Source organism: Myxine glutinosa, chromosome 14 (assembly GCF_964187855.1).
Source record: "Myxine glutinosa chromosome 14, kmMyxGlut1.1, whole genome shotgun sequence".
In the NCBI taxonomy this organism is placed as follows: Eukaryota; Metazoa; Chordata; class Myxini; order Myxiniformes; family Myxinidae; genus Myxine; species Myxine glutinosa.
The window spans coordinates 28,947,754-28,967,128 of NC_136274.1; the positions used below are offsets into that span (position 1 = coordinate 28,947,754).

Consider the following 19,375-nt stretch of genomic DNA (forward strand, 5'->3'; position numbering starts at 1 on the left):
TTGGAGAGCGAGGAGTTGGAGAGTGAGGGCCGATTGGAGTGGAGAATGAGGACCGATTGGAGAGGAGAGGAGTGTGAGGAGGTATTGGAGAGGAGTGTGAGTGGTTGGAGAGGGGTGTGAGTGGTTGGAGAGGAGTGTGAGGGGTTGGAGAGGAGTGTGAGGGGTTGGAGAGGCGTGTGAGGAGGTGTTGGAGAGGAGTGTGAGGGGTGTTGCAGAGGTGTGTGAGGAGGTGTTGGAGAGGAGCGAGGGGTTGGAGAGTGAGGAGCGATTGGAGAGGCGAGTGAGGAGCGATTGGAGACGCGAGTGAGGTGCGATTGGAAAAGCGAGTGAGGCGCGATTGGAGGGGAGTATGAGGAATTGAAGACGAGTGTGAGGGATTGGAGAGGAGTGTGAGGGATTGGAGAGGAGTGTGAGGGATTGGAGAGGAGTGTGAGGGATTGGAGAGGAGTGTGAGGGATTGGAGAGGAGTGTGAGGGATTGGAGAGGAGTGTGAGGGATTTGAGAGGAGTGTGAGGGATTTGAGAGGAGTGTGAGGGATTTGAGAGGAGTGTGAGGGATTTGAGGGGAGTGTGAGGGATTGGAGAGGAGTGAGGGATTGGAGAGGAGTGTGAGGGATTGGAGAGGAGTGTGAGGGATTGGAGAGGAGTGTGAGGGATTGGAGAGGAGTGTGAATGATTGGAGAGGAGTGTGAATGATTGGAGAGGAGTGTGAATGATTGGAGAGGTGTGTGAGGGGTTGGAGAGGAGTGTGAGGGATTGGAGAGGAGTGTGAATGATTGGAGAGGAGTGTGAGGGGTTGGAGAGGAGTGTGAGGCATTGGCGAGGAGTGTGAGGGGTTGGAGAGGAGTGTGAGGAGTTGGAGAGGAGTGTGATGGGTTGGAGAGGAGTGTGAGGAGGTATTGGAGAGGAGTGTGAGGAGGTATTGGAAAGGAGTGTGAGGAGGTATTTTGAGAGGAGTGTGAGGAGGTATTGGAGAGGCGTGTGAGGAGGTATTGGAGAGGAGTGTGAGGAGGCATTGGAGAGGAGTGTGAGGAGGCATTGGAGAGGAGTGTGAGGAGGTATTGGAGAGGAGTGTGAGGAGGTATTGGAGAGGAGTGTGAGGAGGTATTGGAGAGGAGTGTGAGGAGGAGTGGCATTGGAGAGTCATGAGGGTGGAGAGGAGTGAGGGGTCGCATATTATGTGAAATAAATAAATTGTGTTCATTACACCATTTTAACCAATTTGTAAAATTTAATGTGCAGCATCTAAATCAAGATGTCCAAATGTCACACAAGTCCATACCCATGGGATTCCCACGGGTGACCCAACTTTGTGTGTGTGTGTGTGTGTGTGTGTATATATATATATATATATATGTGTATATATATATATATATATATATATATATATATGTATATATATATATGTGTGTGTGTGTGTGTGTATGTATATATATATATATATATATATATATATATATATATATATATATATATATATATATAATATAATAAAAGATAAAGTGTCAATCAAGGAAGCAGCACGCACAGACTCGGAGCGTATCCTCCAGCAATTACACGGATCTCCCAGATTGAGAACGTATCCTCCAACCATTACACCCCTGAGTCTACTTCGTGTCACATAAGGAGGGAGTATGTCGCATTTTTAAAGAAGGTAGCATGTTTTTTGTTTCCTGTGCAGATTGTGTCCCCATCAGCTATTCGTACAGCCCCAAAGACTTCAACAGAGATATCATCACGTGGTCAATTACCTTCGGCAAACAAGTAAGTAAACTATCATGGGCTGGTACTGTCATTCAGGTTGTGCGGCCAGTTCCACACCTGGAAAATGCAGTTTTACTTTTCCGATGGCATTTTTGTTTTGTTTACAAGCTCGAGGTTTGAGGTGGCAGTGTGTGAACTGCCAATCATAAATGGGCTTGTGCAAGTCCAAAATACTGCTGTCAGGTTTGGTCACCGTGATTACCGATGAACCTCCTCAACCTCAACGCAGGTTTCAAATTTAGGATGGGATTACACTGCTCTTTCACCTTTTTTTTTTTAATGCAGTACAATTTTAGGTAAAAAAAATTGTGTAAAAAAAAAAAAAAAAATTTTTAACCTTAAGGAAAGTGTACATTGTCAAGGAATATAAATCTGGTGTGGTCCGTAATAAATCCGTAACAAAAGTAAAAAGGAAAGATCTGGCAGTGTATTTACTTGACGTTACTATTATTTATGGTGCCATTCCCCATGCATTATCTGATCAAATGGGTCAAAGCAATGTCAGTAACTGTGCCTCCCTTACTTTGACTCTCTCTGTCCTTAGTTTCTTCCGAACTCAACGTCAGGATATATCAGGTTTTGGGACACTCGCTCGTCCCGCATGATTGTCAAAGTCGCTGCATCTTCAGCAGACATCCGAGGAGACCTCAAAACCCTTGCCTTCGGGCTTTCCCATCGCGCCTTGCCCAGTGGACAGCCAGTTCATATCACAGTGGATGATGGAGTGGCTGAGTCAATAGGTGGACTCTCATGCAAGGGATACAACTTCACGGACCAACCTTTCACCATTCCACGAACACCGTACTGTATGTTCACCATTGCACAAACAACCACAAGGACCTTACTGGGGCAATGTTGCCAGAAAAAAAAAGGATTAAGATGGTCGATAAAGAAAAGATACAATGACGTATACCTCAAACTGATGGGGGTTTGAATCTCTTTATTATCATTTTCAGCCAATTACCATTTAAAACTCAGCCAATTTGAGAACATGGTGTTGTGCAGGACACATTACACAAACCTAACAAATTATTAATTGTCTAACTTACCAGGACAAGACTTATGGTAATGACTGTAGTTATGCTGATTATGAAGTAAATAGTAAGTTATGAAGTAACCAGACACTCACAGCGCACTTTCACAGACAACATTTGCTTTTGGCTGCAACCTTTGATGGGGTATATAGATTGCAGTAGATCTGAGAACTAGTTGCGGACTTACTCACTTACTCATTCATTGACCAACACACAGCACCATTACAATAACTTTGATACGTCACCCAATAAATTACCACGTGCGTATATGTCATGATAAATACATCGGTAATCAAGGGAGGCGCCAAGCACCCCTCCTTTTATATGGAACGGTTTCTCTGTATGCAACTTTAACATGGGGACTGAAAATTAGTTTCTTGGCTTCTACTGGACGAAATTGGCTGCAAGTTTCCGAAGTAAATGCTTTGTATGTTGAGGTAATATGTTCTAAATTTCAGCAACATCTGTTTCCGCATTCTTGAGTTTTATTAAGAAAATCCTCAAATTCACATTGGTGTCTGTCCGTCCGTCCGTCCACCCAAAATGGGTTGGCGCTCATATCTCAAAGGCTATACATTGAAACTAGCTGAAACTTGGAATATGCATCGGCCAATACATCTAATTCATGGCTTTTGAAACAAATTCCACCTAAGTGCCATAGTTATTGCTTTCAAATTATATATAATATATATATATATATATATATATATATATATATATATATATATATATATATATATATATATATATATATATGCTCTAGGAAAGTTCATATAAAGGGGCACCCTACATATAAAGGTTAAAATACATTTATTTCTTCATGCAGCTGTATGAATCAAATTGGCACCCCTTTATATGAACTTTTCCAGAGCATTACTTGGTTCCTCCTAAGGACACAAGAGTAGTACAGTATGCAGATGAGATTTTTTTGAATGTCCCTTATTTTCTATCATCTGGCATTTTCCACAGGCCATGGAATATCCCTTATTTCCTATGATTTGGCATTTTCTACAAGCTATGGAATATGTCCCTTCTTTTCTTTCGTTTGTCACATGGCACATACCATATAAAGGGGCCTTTTCTATGCCTCTGGAATTTTTCCCAAGAATAGTTTGTGTGTCGTACAATTTTGTGCCGAAGATTGGGTGCACTAATCGAGCCCAGAGGCATACCTCTTGGTAAGTGTGACGTAACGCACGCGTTTGGACCCGGAAACAGAATTATGACGTGGCGCGTTACGTCACGGCTTACCGAGAGAATATCACAATCGATATGCTCTGCCTTCACGTCTTTCATTCAGTGTGAAAAACAAAAAACCAATTGTTAAAATGATTATCAAATATCGAACGCATCGGCGTTACTGGTCATTCCAACGATGCAGAAGGATCATGTTATTACGCAACCCTTGTGGGGTATATTGATCACAGTAGATCTTCGCTCAGTTCTGTAAGCAAAACTTACCTCACAGATGTCGGGATTCCTCCAAATTTCTTTGTTTAATGTTATAAACGGCATTAGCGACTATTTAAAAGCTAATAGGCACATGCACGGCTGCTCACATGCACGGCGAAGCCGGTGTGAATAAACGCGTACGTATTATGTTGAAAACCAGATTATGCTGGATCCCTTGAGAATACCAAGCATGGACGCACCAAATCACTCAATGGAGACCGCCATCTTGCGGATGCGGAAGTATGCATAACAAATTGAAAAGAGTTCAATTGGAGTTTGTTTCACCCGTCTTTGTTTGATTCACAATCTTGCACCTCCATTCCGGTTCCGGTCACTTCCGTTTCCGGTCTTGCTGGCGAGGGTTCGTTTATTCTCAGCTCTCCATGCTATCCATCGAAATCGAAGTTAAGTAATTGTTCCCATTTGTATTTTCGTTATAACTATTTATTTTATGGTGTATATATTGTCTCCCGACGAAGATTTTCGGTGCAAATCTTTCATACCTGTATTGAAAATCGTGTTAATTCGGGTCGTGTTTTGAGGCCTTGTAGTTGTACAGTGAACACTGTACAACCTTGAGGCTTTGTTTTTCTCTCAGCGGTCCGTGTTTTTGTGATCCAATAACTTTCGTTCTCTGTTTTCCCAATATTTTCACCCCATAGCCCTCTTCCTTGTGTAAATCACAACTCAAAAAAATCCAAAAAAAAAACATTTCCTTCTCTGTTCTCATTCGTTTATTCATTCTTATTCGTTCGTTCGTTCGTTCTTCGACCACGTGTTTCTCCCCCATTTCCCCAGATAGATTGTCAAATTTCAACTCGTTATTTTATCGTCCATGCGTTATTGTTTTGATTATAGTTACTTTTGGTTTGAATTTCCTGTAACTTGTAATTATTTAATCGTGTTCTGCTCCTCGTGTGCGGCCTTGTAGTTGTACCCCCGTCGGTGTTTGTTATCTTAATCGTGTTTTGCTTGGCTCTTAGTTTTTTTCCCTTCTACCCCGAACATAATAATCTGTCTAACGTTCTAAATCCCCACCTCCCCCCTCCCCCCCCCACCCCCAAAAACCAAACAAACAAAAAAAAAACCAAAAACATTTATTTTCCTTTCTCCACGTGTACTGTTGACTCATCCTGTATTTTCTATCCAGGTGTGCTGTTCGCCCCGCCCCCATTAACTCCTTGCCATCCACCGTTTGCCCTTCACGTGACTCGTGGTGGTCCCTCTCGGCTCTCCCCCCGTTGGTATTTTTGTGCACATAAGATTGTTCACGGTTCTGTTTAAATATTATTTAAATATGTATAACCTTTCCCCTTCAGTGTTTTACTCAGTGGTATTTTACAACACGCTGTTTTTCTTCCTATTTAAAAGGCTTTTCTCAATTTCCTCTCCAACTCATTCCACCTCAAAAAAAAGAAATTCAATATCTTATACGTCTCCCTCACTACATGGTCTAAATTCACATTCATTCCATCCCTCCTCCATCATTCTGAACCGGATTGCTAACTTGAAAATCACAACAAACCCAATTTGTTTTCAATGTTCGTCTTTCATTAATCATCCACTTTCTAAACTCCCCTCTTGCCCCTCCCATCCAAATCCCTCCCCTTGCACCTACACTCCTAAACTCCCCCCTTGCCCCGCCACTCTTAAACTCCCCCCCTACCCCTCCACTCCTGAACTCCCCCCTTGCCCTTCCACTCCTGAACTCCCCCCTTGCCCTTCCCCTCCTAAACTCCCCCCTCACTCCTCCCCTTCAAAACTCCCCCCCAACCCCTCCCATTCAAATCTCCCTCCATACCATTCCTCTCCAATTCTCCCTCCTCCCCCCTCCTCCTCAAAGCTGCCTCCTCCCCACTTCGTCTCCCTTCTATCTCATACCTCCACCCCCCCCCCCCCAGCCTTCTTCTTTCCTCTGCCCCCCCTCAAACAACCCCTCTCTATGCCTCATCCCTTCACCTTCAAACCTTTCATCCTCCTCATCCTTCCCTTTCTTGGAACTCTTCTGCAATCGCTGACACACTAACAACTGCTCTCCCTACCTCCCCCTCTCATCCTTCATCTTACCCTACTCCTCCCCTCCCCTGGCCTGTACCCGATGCTCCCCCTCTCTCTTCATTAACGGTATGGACCTCAAACATCCGGGGCCTTCGCTCAAACCTGACTGATCTCTCCATACAGGTTGCTTCTGACAATCCAGACTTGATCTGCTTAACAGAGACTTTCCTCCTTCAAGATGTCTCTGATTCCTTAATATCTCTTCCTGGTTACTCCCTCCTCCGGTATGATAGACCTGAGCCTCGGCCTGGTGGTGGGGTGGCTATCTTTATCAAAAACTCTCTTCCTCACTCTCCTTGCACTGCCCTCTCTCCTCCTCACCCCCAGGAGTACCTCTGGCTACGTCTTCCTCTCCGCTCCCACCTTTTGTTCATATGTGTTCTGTACCGTCCCCCAAACAGTGATGACTCCATCTACATTTCACTGTCTGACAACATGGACCAACTTCTATCCACTCATCCCAACTCTCTCTTCCTCATATGTGGTGACTTAAATTGTCATCATGCCACCTGGTTGGGTGTGGGTTCCTCTCTCACCAGTCATGGCACCTCAGCAAAGGACTTCTGTGACTCACTGGGATTGACACAATCTGTCAATTTCCCGACCCGGATCTCAGCCAATGGAGTATCTTCTCTTCTAGACTTGGTTATGACTAACTTCCCTGCTAATGTCTGCTGCTCTTCTTCTGCTCCAATCGGTTCTTCTGATCATGTGCTTGTCAAAGTGGACATCTCTCTGGCCATTCTCAGAGAGCCTCCTCAGCGTCGACGAGTCTGGCATTTCACTCAGGCCGACTGGGACGGTCTTCAAGCAGCCATCAATCGTCTGGATTGGTCTCCCATCTCCACTGCCTCTGACCTCAATTCTTCCTGGGAATTCTTCCAAAGCAAACTGATCTCTCTCATGCACAGATTTACCCCATCTCGCCTTCAGTTGTCTTACCCTTCCTCCCATCCATGGTACACTGAATCTTGTGGTGAGGCAGTTGCCCTGAAACAACTTGCCTTTGCCTCTTGGAAGGCTAATCCAACTGAAGGAAATCTCAGTTCCTTCCACCAAGCTCGGAACAAGTGTGTGTCTACCCTCAGGAGTGCCAGGAAGCACTATCTCTCCTCACTCAAGAATGAACTCTCAAACCTGTCTCCTTCCTCCAAATCCTGGTGGCGTCTGGTCAAATCCGTTTCTGGTGTTTGTTCCCCCTCCATCCCCTCCCTTACCTCAAATGGCCACACAGTTGACATCGCACGTGACAAAGCCGAATGCCTCAACTCTGTGTTTGCCTCAAAATCCTTAGTCCCAAACCCATCTCTCTCTGTTCCCACCTTTCCCAGTCGAACCAAACTGCTCCTGGACTCTGTGACCTTCTCTCCTGACAAGGTGGAGGAGTTTTTGTCAAACCTCGACTCTGATTCTGCAACTGGACCAGATGGCATCAGCCCACGGGTCCTAAAATCCTGCTCTGCCGCTCTATCTCACCCTCTCTCTGTTCTTTTCACCCTATCCTTTGCTCAAGGTCATCTGCCAGCATCCTGGAAATCAGCAAACATTACCGCTTTACACAAAAAAGGTGCAAAAACAGATCCTTGCAACTACAGACCAATCAGCCTGCTCCCAATTATCAGCAAAGTCATGGAATCCATCATTGCTTCGGATATGAAATCTTTCCTCTTCTCCAATGGCTTGATCTCTGATCATCAATTTGGTTTCAGACCAGGTCACTCTACTCTGGACATGCTGCTTCTGCTGTCTCAACAATGGATGGAGGTCCTCAATGCCAAACAGGAAATCAGAGCTGTCTCCCTTGACATATCACGTGCCTTCGATACGGTCTGGCACACAGCTCTGCTCACCAAACTCTCCTCCTATGGTATCCATGGAAATCTCCATGCATGGCTTGCGGACTTCCTCTCTGGTCGTAGTCAACGTGTGGCCCTGAATGGATTTCTCTCATCTCCCCTTCCCGTTCAGGCTGGAGTTCCCCAAGGCAGTGTGCTGGGCCCTGTGCTTTTTCTGGTCTTTATCAATGATCTCTCCGACTCTCTGGAAAATCCTCTGTATCTCTTTGCTGATGACTCCATCTCTGCCGCTCCATTCCTCTTCCCTCAGATTGGCAGTCTGCAGCCTCCTCACTCTCTGAAGACCTGGACAAAATCACAGATTGGTCAAACATGTGGAACATGTCTTTCAATCCTGACAAATCTCACACTCTTACTATGTCTCTCCGAAAAGATCGACTGGACAACCCTCCCATCTACTTTCTCAACAATCCTCTCCAAGAAGTTCTGTCGCTCAAGCTTTTGGGTCTCACCATCTGCCATGATCTTTCTTGGGAAAACCACATTTCCAAGCTGGCCTCCAAAGCCAGTCGCCGACTGGGCATCCTCCGTCGTGCGAAGTCCTTCCTAGGCACACCTGAGCTCCTCACCACATACAAGGCTTTCATCCGCAGCTCAATGGAATACTGTTCTCCCCTATGGGCTGGTGCTCCTGCCTCACACCTGGCTCGGCTTCACGCTGTTGAATCTAAAGCTTTCAGAATCATTGGAATCTCCCGCGATGAAGCTATCTCTGAGGGCCTTTCACTCACTCACCGCAGGCAGGTAGGTGGTCTTTCTGTCTTCTACCGACTCCTCTCCGGCCTTGCTCCCCCAGCTCTCTCTGTGCTCTGTCCCCCAAATATTCATACAGGTCGCACAAGATCTGCCAGCCACCCTCTGATGGTTAAACTGCCGAAATCTCGGCTCTCTGCTCACCTTCACTCTTTCATTCCTCTTTTCTCCCGCCTCTGGAACAAACTCCCACACTCACTTCAATCACACTCCTCCCTCCAGGTCTTCAAAACAGCTGTTCACCACCATCTCTTATCTTCCCCCATCCAAAACCTTGATCTTTTCTACCCCCACTAATTCACACCAGATCCACCTTGTTTGAAATTCCAACTTCTTTCCTGGAAGTCTTGGCAGTGTCCATATGTTTTATACCTCTCCCCCCCCCCCCCCCCTTCCCATGCCTCGCCCCCAAAGCCCTCTCCCTCCCACAGTTCTCTCGATGTCTCCATGTCTCTCGGTCCCTGCTCTCAAATGTTGTGTTTGTGTCCTTCCCCCTCTCTCCCCATCTTGTCTACCGCTCCCGATGTTATTTGTTTTGTGTGTCTGTTTGTCTTTCTGTGTGATTAATGTTCGCTCTTTCACGAGCCTCGATCTTGTATACAAAAAAAAAAAAAAAAAAAAAAAAAAAACTCTAATTTGTAATTAAAATACTTTGAGACCAACCTCGGCCCGCACGGGTCTGGTTATCTTCAACGAAAATCGTCACCAAACACCGGAACCAATGAGATTCGAGCATTTGAAAAAATATTTCAAAAACCAAATCACTCAATGGAGGCCGCCATCTTCCGGATGCGGAAGTACGCATAAAAAAATTGCGAAAAAGTTCAATAGGAGTTTGTTTCACCCGTCTTTGTTTGATTCACAATCTTATACACCTCTAATTTGTAATTAAAATACTTTAAGACCAACCTCATTCCCCGGGCCCTCACGGGCCCTGGTTATCTTCAACGAAAATCGTCACCAATTACTGGAACCAATGAGATTCGAGCATTTGAAAATATATTTTTTAAAGCTTCTTACGGCGTTTCGGAGGCTGAAAACGGCGTCAAATATTCTAAAATTGACGAAGAATTATTTTTTAGAAATCTCGCGGCCGTAGGGGATAGTTTTTCACGGCCGGAAATATCCGAAGTTGAGACGGAATTCACCGAATTAAGAAGGAAATTTTATCAATTTTAATCTCATCCAGAATGCAAATGGTGTCATTTTGAACTAGGTACGGTACCTACGACACCTACCTACTACCAACTACCTAACCTACTGATGCCACGGTGATGGGTAAAATAGTGGCAAGAGGCTTTGGCTTCGCCGGCTCATTGCGGCTTTGCAGTCGGGTACTAGTAATATGATTATGGTTTATAATATTTTACAAGCCCGGCTTCGCCGCTGTTAGACTTCCTGTCTTGTTGTCCTCTTGGTAAGCCATGACGTAATGCGCCGCGTCATAATTCTGTTTCTGGGTCCAAACGCGCGCGTTACGTCACGGCTTACCAAGAGGTACAAACTCAGGAACGTGACATAATCCACGTTAAAAGCACTAAATTAACATCTGGTTCATTTTGATGTGAAGTATTGTGGTTATGCATGAGACAACTTTCTCAAACTGCGATTAAGACCGCTTCAGGAGTAATATTAAAGTACCTCACCTAAGAGGACTGTATTAAATTTGGTCTGTGTGCGGAATCACTTACTGACACGCACACATGCAGGTGAGGCAAAAGATAGTTCTGGACTTTACACAGTGGTAAGTGTTTTAACCCAGTTTACCCCAATCGATCTCTCCCTCCCCCAACCCTAACCCCAACCCCTGCTCTTTCTTCATCCTTCACTTCACTGAATGATTTGTACTGGAACACATCTTAACCCCACATGAAGGGTTCAGTCAAACTCCATCAGATAAACTTTTGTACATGTTGAGTTCTAGCCCCAAGCTTGACCCCTAGGTTCACCCCTCAACCCCAATCCTTTGCAGCTGAATGTCATGCCAGTGCTGATCCGCATTTCAAAAACTTTCAAAATTTCCATTTCTCATCCAATTTCACTGGAACGCTGCTTTTGGCCGCACACTGCCCGACCGGACAACCACGTACCTGGGAGGTGTTCATATATATGGAAACTGAACCCAATTCCATAGTCTCATCCACCACCCGAGCTGACATCATGGTTTACGGCAAGATCGTCAGTTTCATCCATCATAAGGGCACTGAGGTACTCATGGGATTTTACCCTGGGTAGATACTAATTTACATTAACTACATTAATTATTACATTTATTTCCCCTCTATTTCCTCACCTCGAAGTATCCTCATCAATGTTGGAAATATTAATTTGATTTCTCCCTTCTCAGGTTAATGGAGTTCTTGTTCAGCTGCCATATTATGACCCAAGTGGGGACTTCCACATCTTGTATGAAAAGTTTCCTGTTTCTGTGCTGCACACCAAGAGCTATTTCACCGTCAAATACAACGGTACCTGACACTCACAACTCAATCTATTGAGACAGTAAACACTCCCATCACTTATTGTACTCTAACAGATTTGATATCCTTAACTGGTGACGTGACACAGCCAGATGTTAACTCCCAAGGTGCCAAGCAGAGGCTTTCTGCACAAGTGGTAACCCAATGGTGTGATGTGCTTATGATTAATTGATTTGGCCGTGCGGTGATTTCGGCGCACACTTTCGGTTTTACAGGGAAATTTGGTTACGCTGGAGGTCGATTCAGCAGTTCAAATGCACAGCGAAACTGCTGAAAAGTGCAACAGGTCAAATAAATAAGAACTGAGTTCGGGACGCAAGAAGGAAACGACGAATAAACCGACAAGATGTAGACCCGCTCAACCAGATAAAAATTGTCTCCACACCTAAACCTTAAACTAAACTGCTCACATGCCCACTCGTTCAGTGATATAGGACATACAAAAAGGTGTGACAGGATGGATGAGGTAGAGGTTTTGGTGGTCCACTCAGGACCCTTTTCTCTCCTCTCTAAGGCTACACTCCGCTCAACTATATATCCACCGTCGCGCGCTCCCTGCCCTGAGGCTTTCATCCCCTCTCACCTCTCCATCCCCACAATGTTCGCGTATGCAACCCACACAGTGACGGAGTTTCTCACCTGCTCATCCCGCTTGATCGTTTCACCCGTCATTTCAACAGAGCCGTGTGGGGCTCGCACTTGTACACACTCTAACACATTCAGTGGCTATTTCAATGCGGTTGAGTGGGGCTGATACGCACGTAACCACCAGGTTGATGCGGTCTTGTGTGACAGATGAGAAATGACAATGTAAATGATTGAGAATGCTCAGTGGAAAAGTAAAGAGTAGAAAAGAGACAGGAACATGGAGCTTCTTAAACACCCAATCCTGATAACTGGAGTTATGAAACACTTACACCAACATTCATTAGGAGATAACTAATTAATAATTGACCTAATAATTAATAACAATAAATTAATAAGTATTTTCATCCCAAATCGAAGTGTGGGACAGGAGTGGAATGAACCACTTTTCGAGGCCATTTCCCCCCGCAGAGCAGGGGTTGGCCTTTTTTGGGCACCATGGTCCCCTTTTTGAAGCAATGTTTTATGGCCGGATGCCCTTCCTGCTACCAACCCTGGTAGTCGCCTCTTGTGACACACAGGGAATTACCAGTGAACTAGTACTCAATTTGCCAACCTCAGAAGGATGACAGGCTGAATCAACCCCCCTGGCGTTAATTTGGCAAACTGACCGGGATTCAAACCCAGGATCCTAGGATCCCAAGCAGGCACCCGAACCGCTAAGCCAACACCAGGCAACAGGAATGGAATGTTAAGAATTAATAAACATTTCTGATAAAACACTCAATGAAAGCACACTCACACCCCCACACCCCAACCTGACTCCACCCTGCAGCCTAATCCCGTGTAATGTCATTCTCCCCAGGCTGGCGACGCGTGCAGGTAGAGCTGGAGAGTGAGGAACTTTATTTTGGAGAGATGTGCGGACTATGTGGGAGTTATGATGGAACTGAAGGAGGAAACGCTCGACTTCCAGATGGCTCTGTTGCTCCCGACCTAAATACCTTCTTCGAGGCCTGGGAAGACTAACCTCGAGTGACAAAATTAATCTTCTTCATTGTGTCTCTTCTCAAGGCATCTTCCCTCCCCTCACCTCTATCTCTCTCGTGCCCATCTCTCTCGACCTCTGAAGTGAGTGTTCAACATCTGCAATCTCTCCATTACGTAATTTTACCGAAAACGTCACTCCGCTTCTCCCCCCAAACTTGCTCACTTTTGTTTTTCGTAAATTGTGTAACCTTGTGAGTGATCGTGATTTTTCACAATACTTAATAATCATCCCTGAACATGTAATCAGATCAATCAATTCCACACTATGGATATAATGTTCAAACACATTGCATCATTCATGGGTTTCTTCATCGGTTGACTTTTGTGACACATTGATGTTTCACTTTCTCTTGGTAAATTTTGATAGTACCGTGTTGTGTTTAATCTTCATTTGGTGAAAAAATAAAAAAAATTGTTCTCTCGGGTTTAAATGCGTTTATGTTGGTGGTATTGTGTTTGTGACGTTTTCAACGTTTATATTCCATGGGGCATTTTTACCCGTCGCCTTGTTGATGTATTTAATGAAAAGTCTTTGTGTGGTCATGAATAAATGATTTGCAGAATGTTGTCCTGATGTGTGAAATCTGGATCGGTAACTCTGCTTTCATTTATTTGTGACCATAAATGCAAAAATCTCAGTCTGCAAAGACCTGAGTGCCACAGGACGCCATATCAGTTTGGATGTGACGTGTCAGCATAATTTATGTTCATGACGTCAGTGTGCTCCTTTCGTTGACGATTTATATATACATATATATATATATATACACTACATGGCCAAAATTATGCGGACACCCCTTCTAATTAGTGGATTTGGCTGTTTGAGCCATACCCATTGCTGACAGGTATATATAATCGAGCACACAGGCATGCAATCTCCATAGACAAACATTGGCAGTAGAATGGGCCGCACTGAAGAGCTCAGTGACTTTCAACGTGGCACCGTCCTCGGATGCCACCTTTCCAACAAGTCAGTTCGTCAAATTTCTGCTCTGCTAGAGCTGCCCCGGTCAACTGTAAGTGCTGTTATTGTGAAGTGGAAACGTCTAGGAGCAACAACAGCTCAGCCGTGAAGTGGTAGGCCACACAAGCTCACAGAACGGGACCGCCGAGTGCTGAAGCACATAGCACGTAAAAATAGTCTGTCCTCGGTTGCAACCCTCACTGCCGAGTTCCAAACTGCCTCTGGAAGCAACATCAGCACAACATCTGTTCGTCGGGAGCTTCATAAAATGGGTTTCCATGGCCGAGCCATGACAAGATGGGGTGCAAGATGAGGTGTTGGCAATATGTTTGGACCAGAAGCACTCACTCACTACAGGAGTGGCCACTAGTTGTGTGGGTCATGTGTATGTACATGTGCGCAGCATGAGGACATCGGTGTGCTAATATTATTATTACACGACCCCAGATAAAAAGTCAAATATGCCGAAGCGCACAAGAAAGCTGCTGACAGCAAGAAAAGAGAAGAGCGTATGTGAGAGTAGAAGAAATGCAGAAACTGAAAAACAAGTATGAATGAGGGAAGAAATTAATGCAAAGCATCAGAGATTGACAAGATCTACAGAAACCAAAGAACAAACTAGAAAGCATCTGAAAATGCAAAGCCTGTCTGCAGCAGTTTGTATTCAGACGTCTTCTTCTTCCGTATGCTCAAAATAATAAGCACAGTTTCAAAAAATATGAAAATTGATGAATTTACTCAACCTTGACCTTTGAGATTTATGTCTAAAAAAAAAAATGACCTTCTAGCTTTTGATTGGTGAACCAATTCTGTAACCCAATGTGCAAATTCTTAAAATTTCAGGTCAGTTGGATGAAAATTGATAATTTTATGCAACCTTGACCTTTGACCTTTTGATCTAAAAAAAAACAATTGACTCGCCTTTTGAATGGTGAACCAATTATGTGACCCAATATGAAAATTATATTTCAGGTCAATTGGGTGAAAATTGGTGGTTTTACACAGCATTGACCTTTGACCTTTTGATCTAAAAACTAGAACAACACTCCGATGTCACGACGTCGACCGATATGCCTCCACCCACATTATTACATCATTATAATACTTGTACCAAGTTTGATTTAAGTCCATTCAGCTGTTCACAAGTTATCAAATTTTTACCTGACATAACCTTTGGCCTTTGACCTATTGACCCCAAAATCTATTCAGTTAATCTTTACATCATTATAAATACCTGTACCAGGTATTAATTTAAATCCCTTCAGCTGCTCACAAATTCTCACATTTTTACCTGACATGACCTCTGAACTTTGGCCTTTGAACTCAGAACCCCAAAAATCTAATCAGTTAATCTGTACATCATTATACATACCTGTACCAAGTTTTAATTTGATCACTTCAGCCGTTCTCAAGTTGTAGACTTATTACAGACCTTTGTCCATTGACATATGACCCCAAAATCTAATCACTTAATCTTTACAACATTATACAAACCTGTACCAAGTTTGAATTAGAACACTTCAGCCGTTCTCAAGTTATAGACCTTTTACAGTTTTTGACCTTTGACCTCTCGACCCCAAAATCTAATAAGTTCATCTTTACGTCATTATACATACCTGCAACAAGTTTGACTAAGATCTCTTTAGCCGTTCTCAAGTTATCAGGGTAACGAAAACCTATCGCGGATGGATGGACGGACGGACAGCCGGACGGACAACCTGAAAACATAACGCCACATCGACGGAGCATAAAAAAACAATTAAAAAACCAATTAGGTCAAAAACCAGTGACCTAATATGCAAATTCTATTTTAGATCAATTGCGTGAAAATAGGTGGTTTTACACAGCATTGACCTTTGACCTTTTGATCGAAAAAAAAAACAATCAGCTTCTACCTTTTGATTGGGGAGCCAATTCATTGACCCAATCTGAAAATTCTATAAATATTAGGTCAATCGGATGAAAATTGACTATTTTATGTGACGCTGACCTTTGATCTTTTGACCAAATTATTAATTTGCCTTCTCCCTATTCTCATAATAAAGCTTAGGTGAAAATTTGATGATAATAGCTCAAATGGTAAAAAGGTACAGGCCCGGACAGACACATACACAGACACAGACACTGACAATCACACAGAAGTGATTGCAAAACCCCATCTTCTGCTGCGCATGGGACGGGCTAACAAGATTGAGGCGGGATATTGAATACAAGTTTCACAGAAGAACAATATATACAGAAACCGAACAACAAACATGTCAGCAGCGAGAAATTGAATCCGAGTGTCACAGATTGACAACATCTGCAGAAACTGAAGAACAGGCACGACAAAGATGGGAAATTCATTCTCGCCGAAAGAGGACATTAAGAGGACATTCACGTCATGGCAAATGCAACAAGCAAAACTTGAGTTGCATGAAGAATCTCCGCGAATACCACTTCCACAAACACACCTTGTTGGACAAATGGATGGCACCTGTTCATGAGTGTGAAGCAAAATATTTTCTGCAGGTACATTCACAAAATGCTGCCATGAGTGAAAAGTCATCCTCAATAATATTGTTGCGGACTCCGGTTCTGTCGACGTACTAGAGGGGGGAGGGGGGGGCGGTGAAGTCCCCGTTTCCCCTCAGACCCCGGGTCCACAGGCCGCCAGCCATGACGAAGCTCACGGTCGACGGGTTGCGAAGCAACTTCAATCGCCAATCTCCCAACCACGGGCTGAAGGGTTAGCAACCGGGATTCCGAATACCTTCGAAGCACGCAGCTGGAAAGACCAGGGATTGAACCTTCGCGTTCCCACACCTTTTGGTGTGCCGAGCGGATCGCACGCTGTGGGTCGCGGCGTTATCCTGCGTGATTTATGTGCCGAATTAAAGTCAAATTTGGTTCGGGCTATACTAGGCCAATGAATAAAAGGACGATACGAACAGGTTGAAAATGACCAAAAAATGTACAGGCCTTTTATTTACAAGGCACAGATAAAAGGGACGAGAGGCAGTTTTTAACTTAGCAATTCTTACCTATCTAGATCCCTGACAGGCGCCTTCACACACAGACGGGAATGAATCACACACCGGTTATTCTCGTACCAATGAAAACGTGCAGGGACTGACTCGAGGGTGGCCGCTGCTGTGCGCAGTGCCCGGTCCGGCAGTTTGCGCGCATGGCGCACGGATCTATCCGGCCGTGCAGCTTTGCTACGGTCCATGAGACGAACCACCGCGTCCAAGTCCGCACGAGCGACGATCCAGGTCGAGGGTGATTCAGGGCAGATGACGATTCAGCACGCAGGACAGCCAGCTTCAGGACGAACGACGAGAGAGAGGCCCGAATGATGATGAGCACGGGGCTTTATTGGGTGGAATGTCCTTCTGGAAGGTTCCACGGCCTCCCATTGGCTGAGATGACATTGGCCGGTTGCTAAGGAAGGGTGCATGACCTGATTGGTTCCTTACGTGTTCACGATCTCTCATTGGGCGCTCACATGTTTACGATGTCATTGGAGCTTTGCTGGTGACGTATATACAGTGCATTCAGAAAGTATTCAGACCCCTTCACTTTTTTCACATTTTGTTATGTTGCAGCCTTATGCTGAAATCGTTTAAATTCAATTTTTTCCCTCATCAATCTACACTCAATACACCATAATGACAAGGAGAAAACAGGATTTTAGAAAGTTTTGCAAACTTATTAAAAATAAAAAACTGAAATATCACATTGACATACAGTCATGTGAAAAAGTAAGTACACCCCATGTAAAGTTTTGACTTTTTCAACATATTTCAACATACAGCTATTTGATCTTCATTTCAACAATATTGATAGATAAAGGTGATATAATATAACAAATATCATGAAACATTTACATTTTGTAGTCCATTGTATAATTTAAATAAACATAAATGCAAATTTTGCATGTGGAAAAAGTAAGTACACCCCTACATTTATCACTACTTCAAATACCTAAAATTAGAATCAGGTGCACCAGCTCAGGTGCAAATGATTAGAACATCATTAGAGAGGATCTTGGAGGAACCTGTCTTATTTAAACTTCAGACATTTAGTTTGGTTTGCTCTTTGTTGTTGAAGTGTGTGGCGTCACCATGCCTAGATCAAATTAGCTCTCTGTGGCCTTCTGAAAGAAGGTTATAGATGCCTACGAGTCTGGGAAGGGATTTAAAAAGATCTCCAAACAGTTTGAAATCAATCATTCGACTGTCCGGAAGATCATCGACAAGTGGAGAAGATTCCAAACGACTGCCAACTTGTTCAGGCCAGGCCGCCCCAGCAAGTTCAGCCCGAGAGCAGACCGCAAGATGCTGAAAGAAGTCTCTAAGAACCCCAGAATGTAATCATGGGACCTAAAGGTTGCTCTTGCCACTGTTGATGTCAAAGTGCACGAGTCTACCATTAGAAAGAGGCTGCACAAATTTGATCTACATGGGAGGTGTGCCAGGAGGAAACCTTTGCTGTCCAGAAAGAACATCAGAGCAAGACTAAAGTTTGCCAATGACCACCTAGGCAAAGACCAGCACTTCTGGAACAATGTGCTCTGGACAGATGAGTCAAAGGTAGAGCTATTTGGCCACAGTACCAGAAGACATGTTTGGCAAAAACCAAAGACAGCATTTGACCACAAGAACCTGATACGAACTGTAAAGCATGGTGGTGGAAATATTATGGTTTGGGGCAACTTTGCTGCATCAGGGCCTGGGCAGCTCACCATCATAGAATCCACTATGAATTCTTCATTGTATCAGAGTGTGCTTGAGGATAATGTGAGGCCATCTGTCGGCAAGTTGAAGCTCAACCGAAGGTGGACCTTGCAACATGACATTGACCCTAAACATACCAGTAAATCCACTAAGGAATGGCTGAAAAGAAAGATATGGAGGGTTCTGGAATGGCCAAGTCAAAGCCCGGATCTAAATCCCATCGAGATGTTGTGGGGGGATTTGAAACGAGCTGTGCGTGCAAGAAACCCCTCAAACATAGCACAGCTGAAAGAATTCTGCATGGAGGAGTTGGCAAAAATTTCTCCCAGTCGATGTCAGAGACTGGTAGACAGTTATAAGAAACGCCTACTTCAGGTTGTTTCTGCCAAAGGGGGCAATACCACCTATTAGAGCCAAGGGTGTACTTACTTTTTCCACATGTGAAATTTGCATTTATGTTTATTTAAATTATACAATGGACTACAAAATGTAAATGTTTCATGATATTTGTTATATTATATCACCTTTATCTTTCAATATTGTTGAAATGAAGATCAAATAGCTGTATGTTGAAATATGTTGAAAAAGTCAAAACTTTACACGGGGTGTACTTACTTTTTCACGTGACTGTAAGTATTCATACCCTTTGCTATGACACTTGA

At 44.0% G+C, this 19,375-nt stretch overlaps 1 protein-coding gene across 1 annotated transcript in view; it reads left to right on the forward strand.

Annotated features, from left to right (window-relative positions):
- The window catches only part of LOC137417507 (BMP-binding endothelial regulator protein-like), a 57,193-nt gene extending 43,599 nt beyond the window's left edge, over positions 1–13,594 (forward strand). The window contains exons 6-10 of the mRNA XM_078768069.1: positions 1,681–1,763; positions 2,308–2,569; positions 10,889–11,124; positions 11,264–11,384; positions 12,847–13,594. Of these exons, the coding sequence (XP_078624195.1) occupies positions 1,681–1,763; positions 2,308–2,569; positions 10,889–11,124; positions 11,264–11,384; positions 12,847–13,010 (866 nt within the window). The 3' untranslated portion in view covers positions 13,011–13,594. The remainder of the gene's footprint in view (positions 1–1,680; positions 1,764–2,307; positions 2,570–10,888; positions 11,125–11,263; positions 11,385–12,846) is intronic.
- Positions 13,595–19,375: the final 5,781 nt, after the last annotated feature.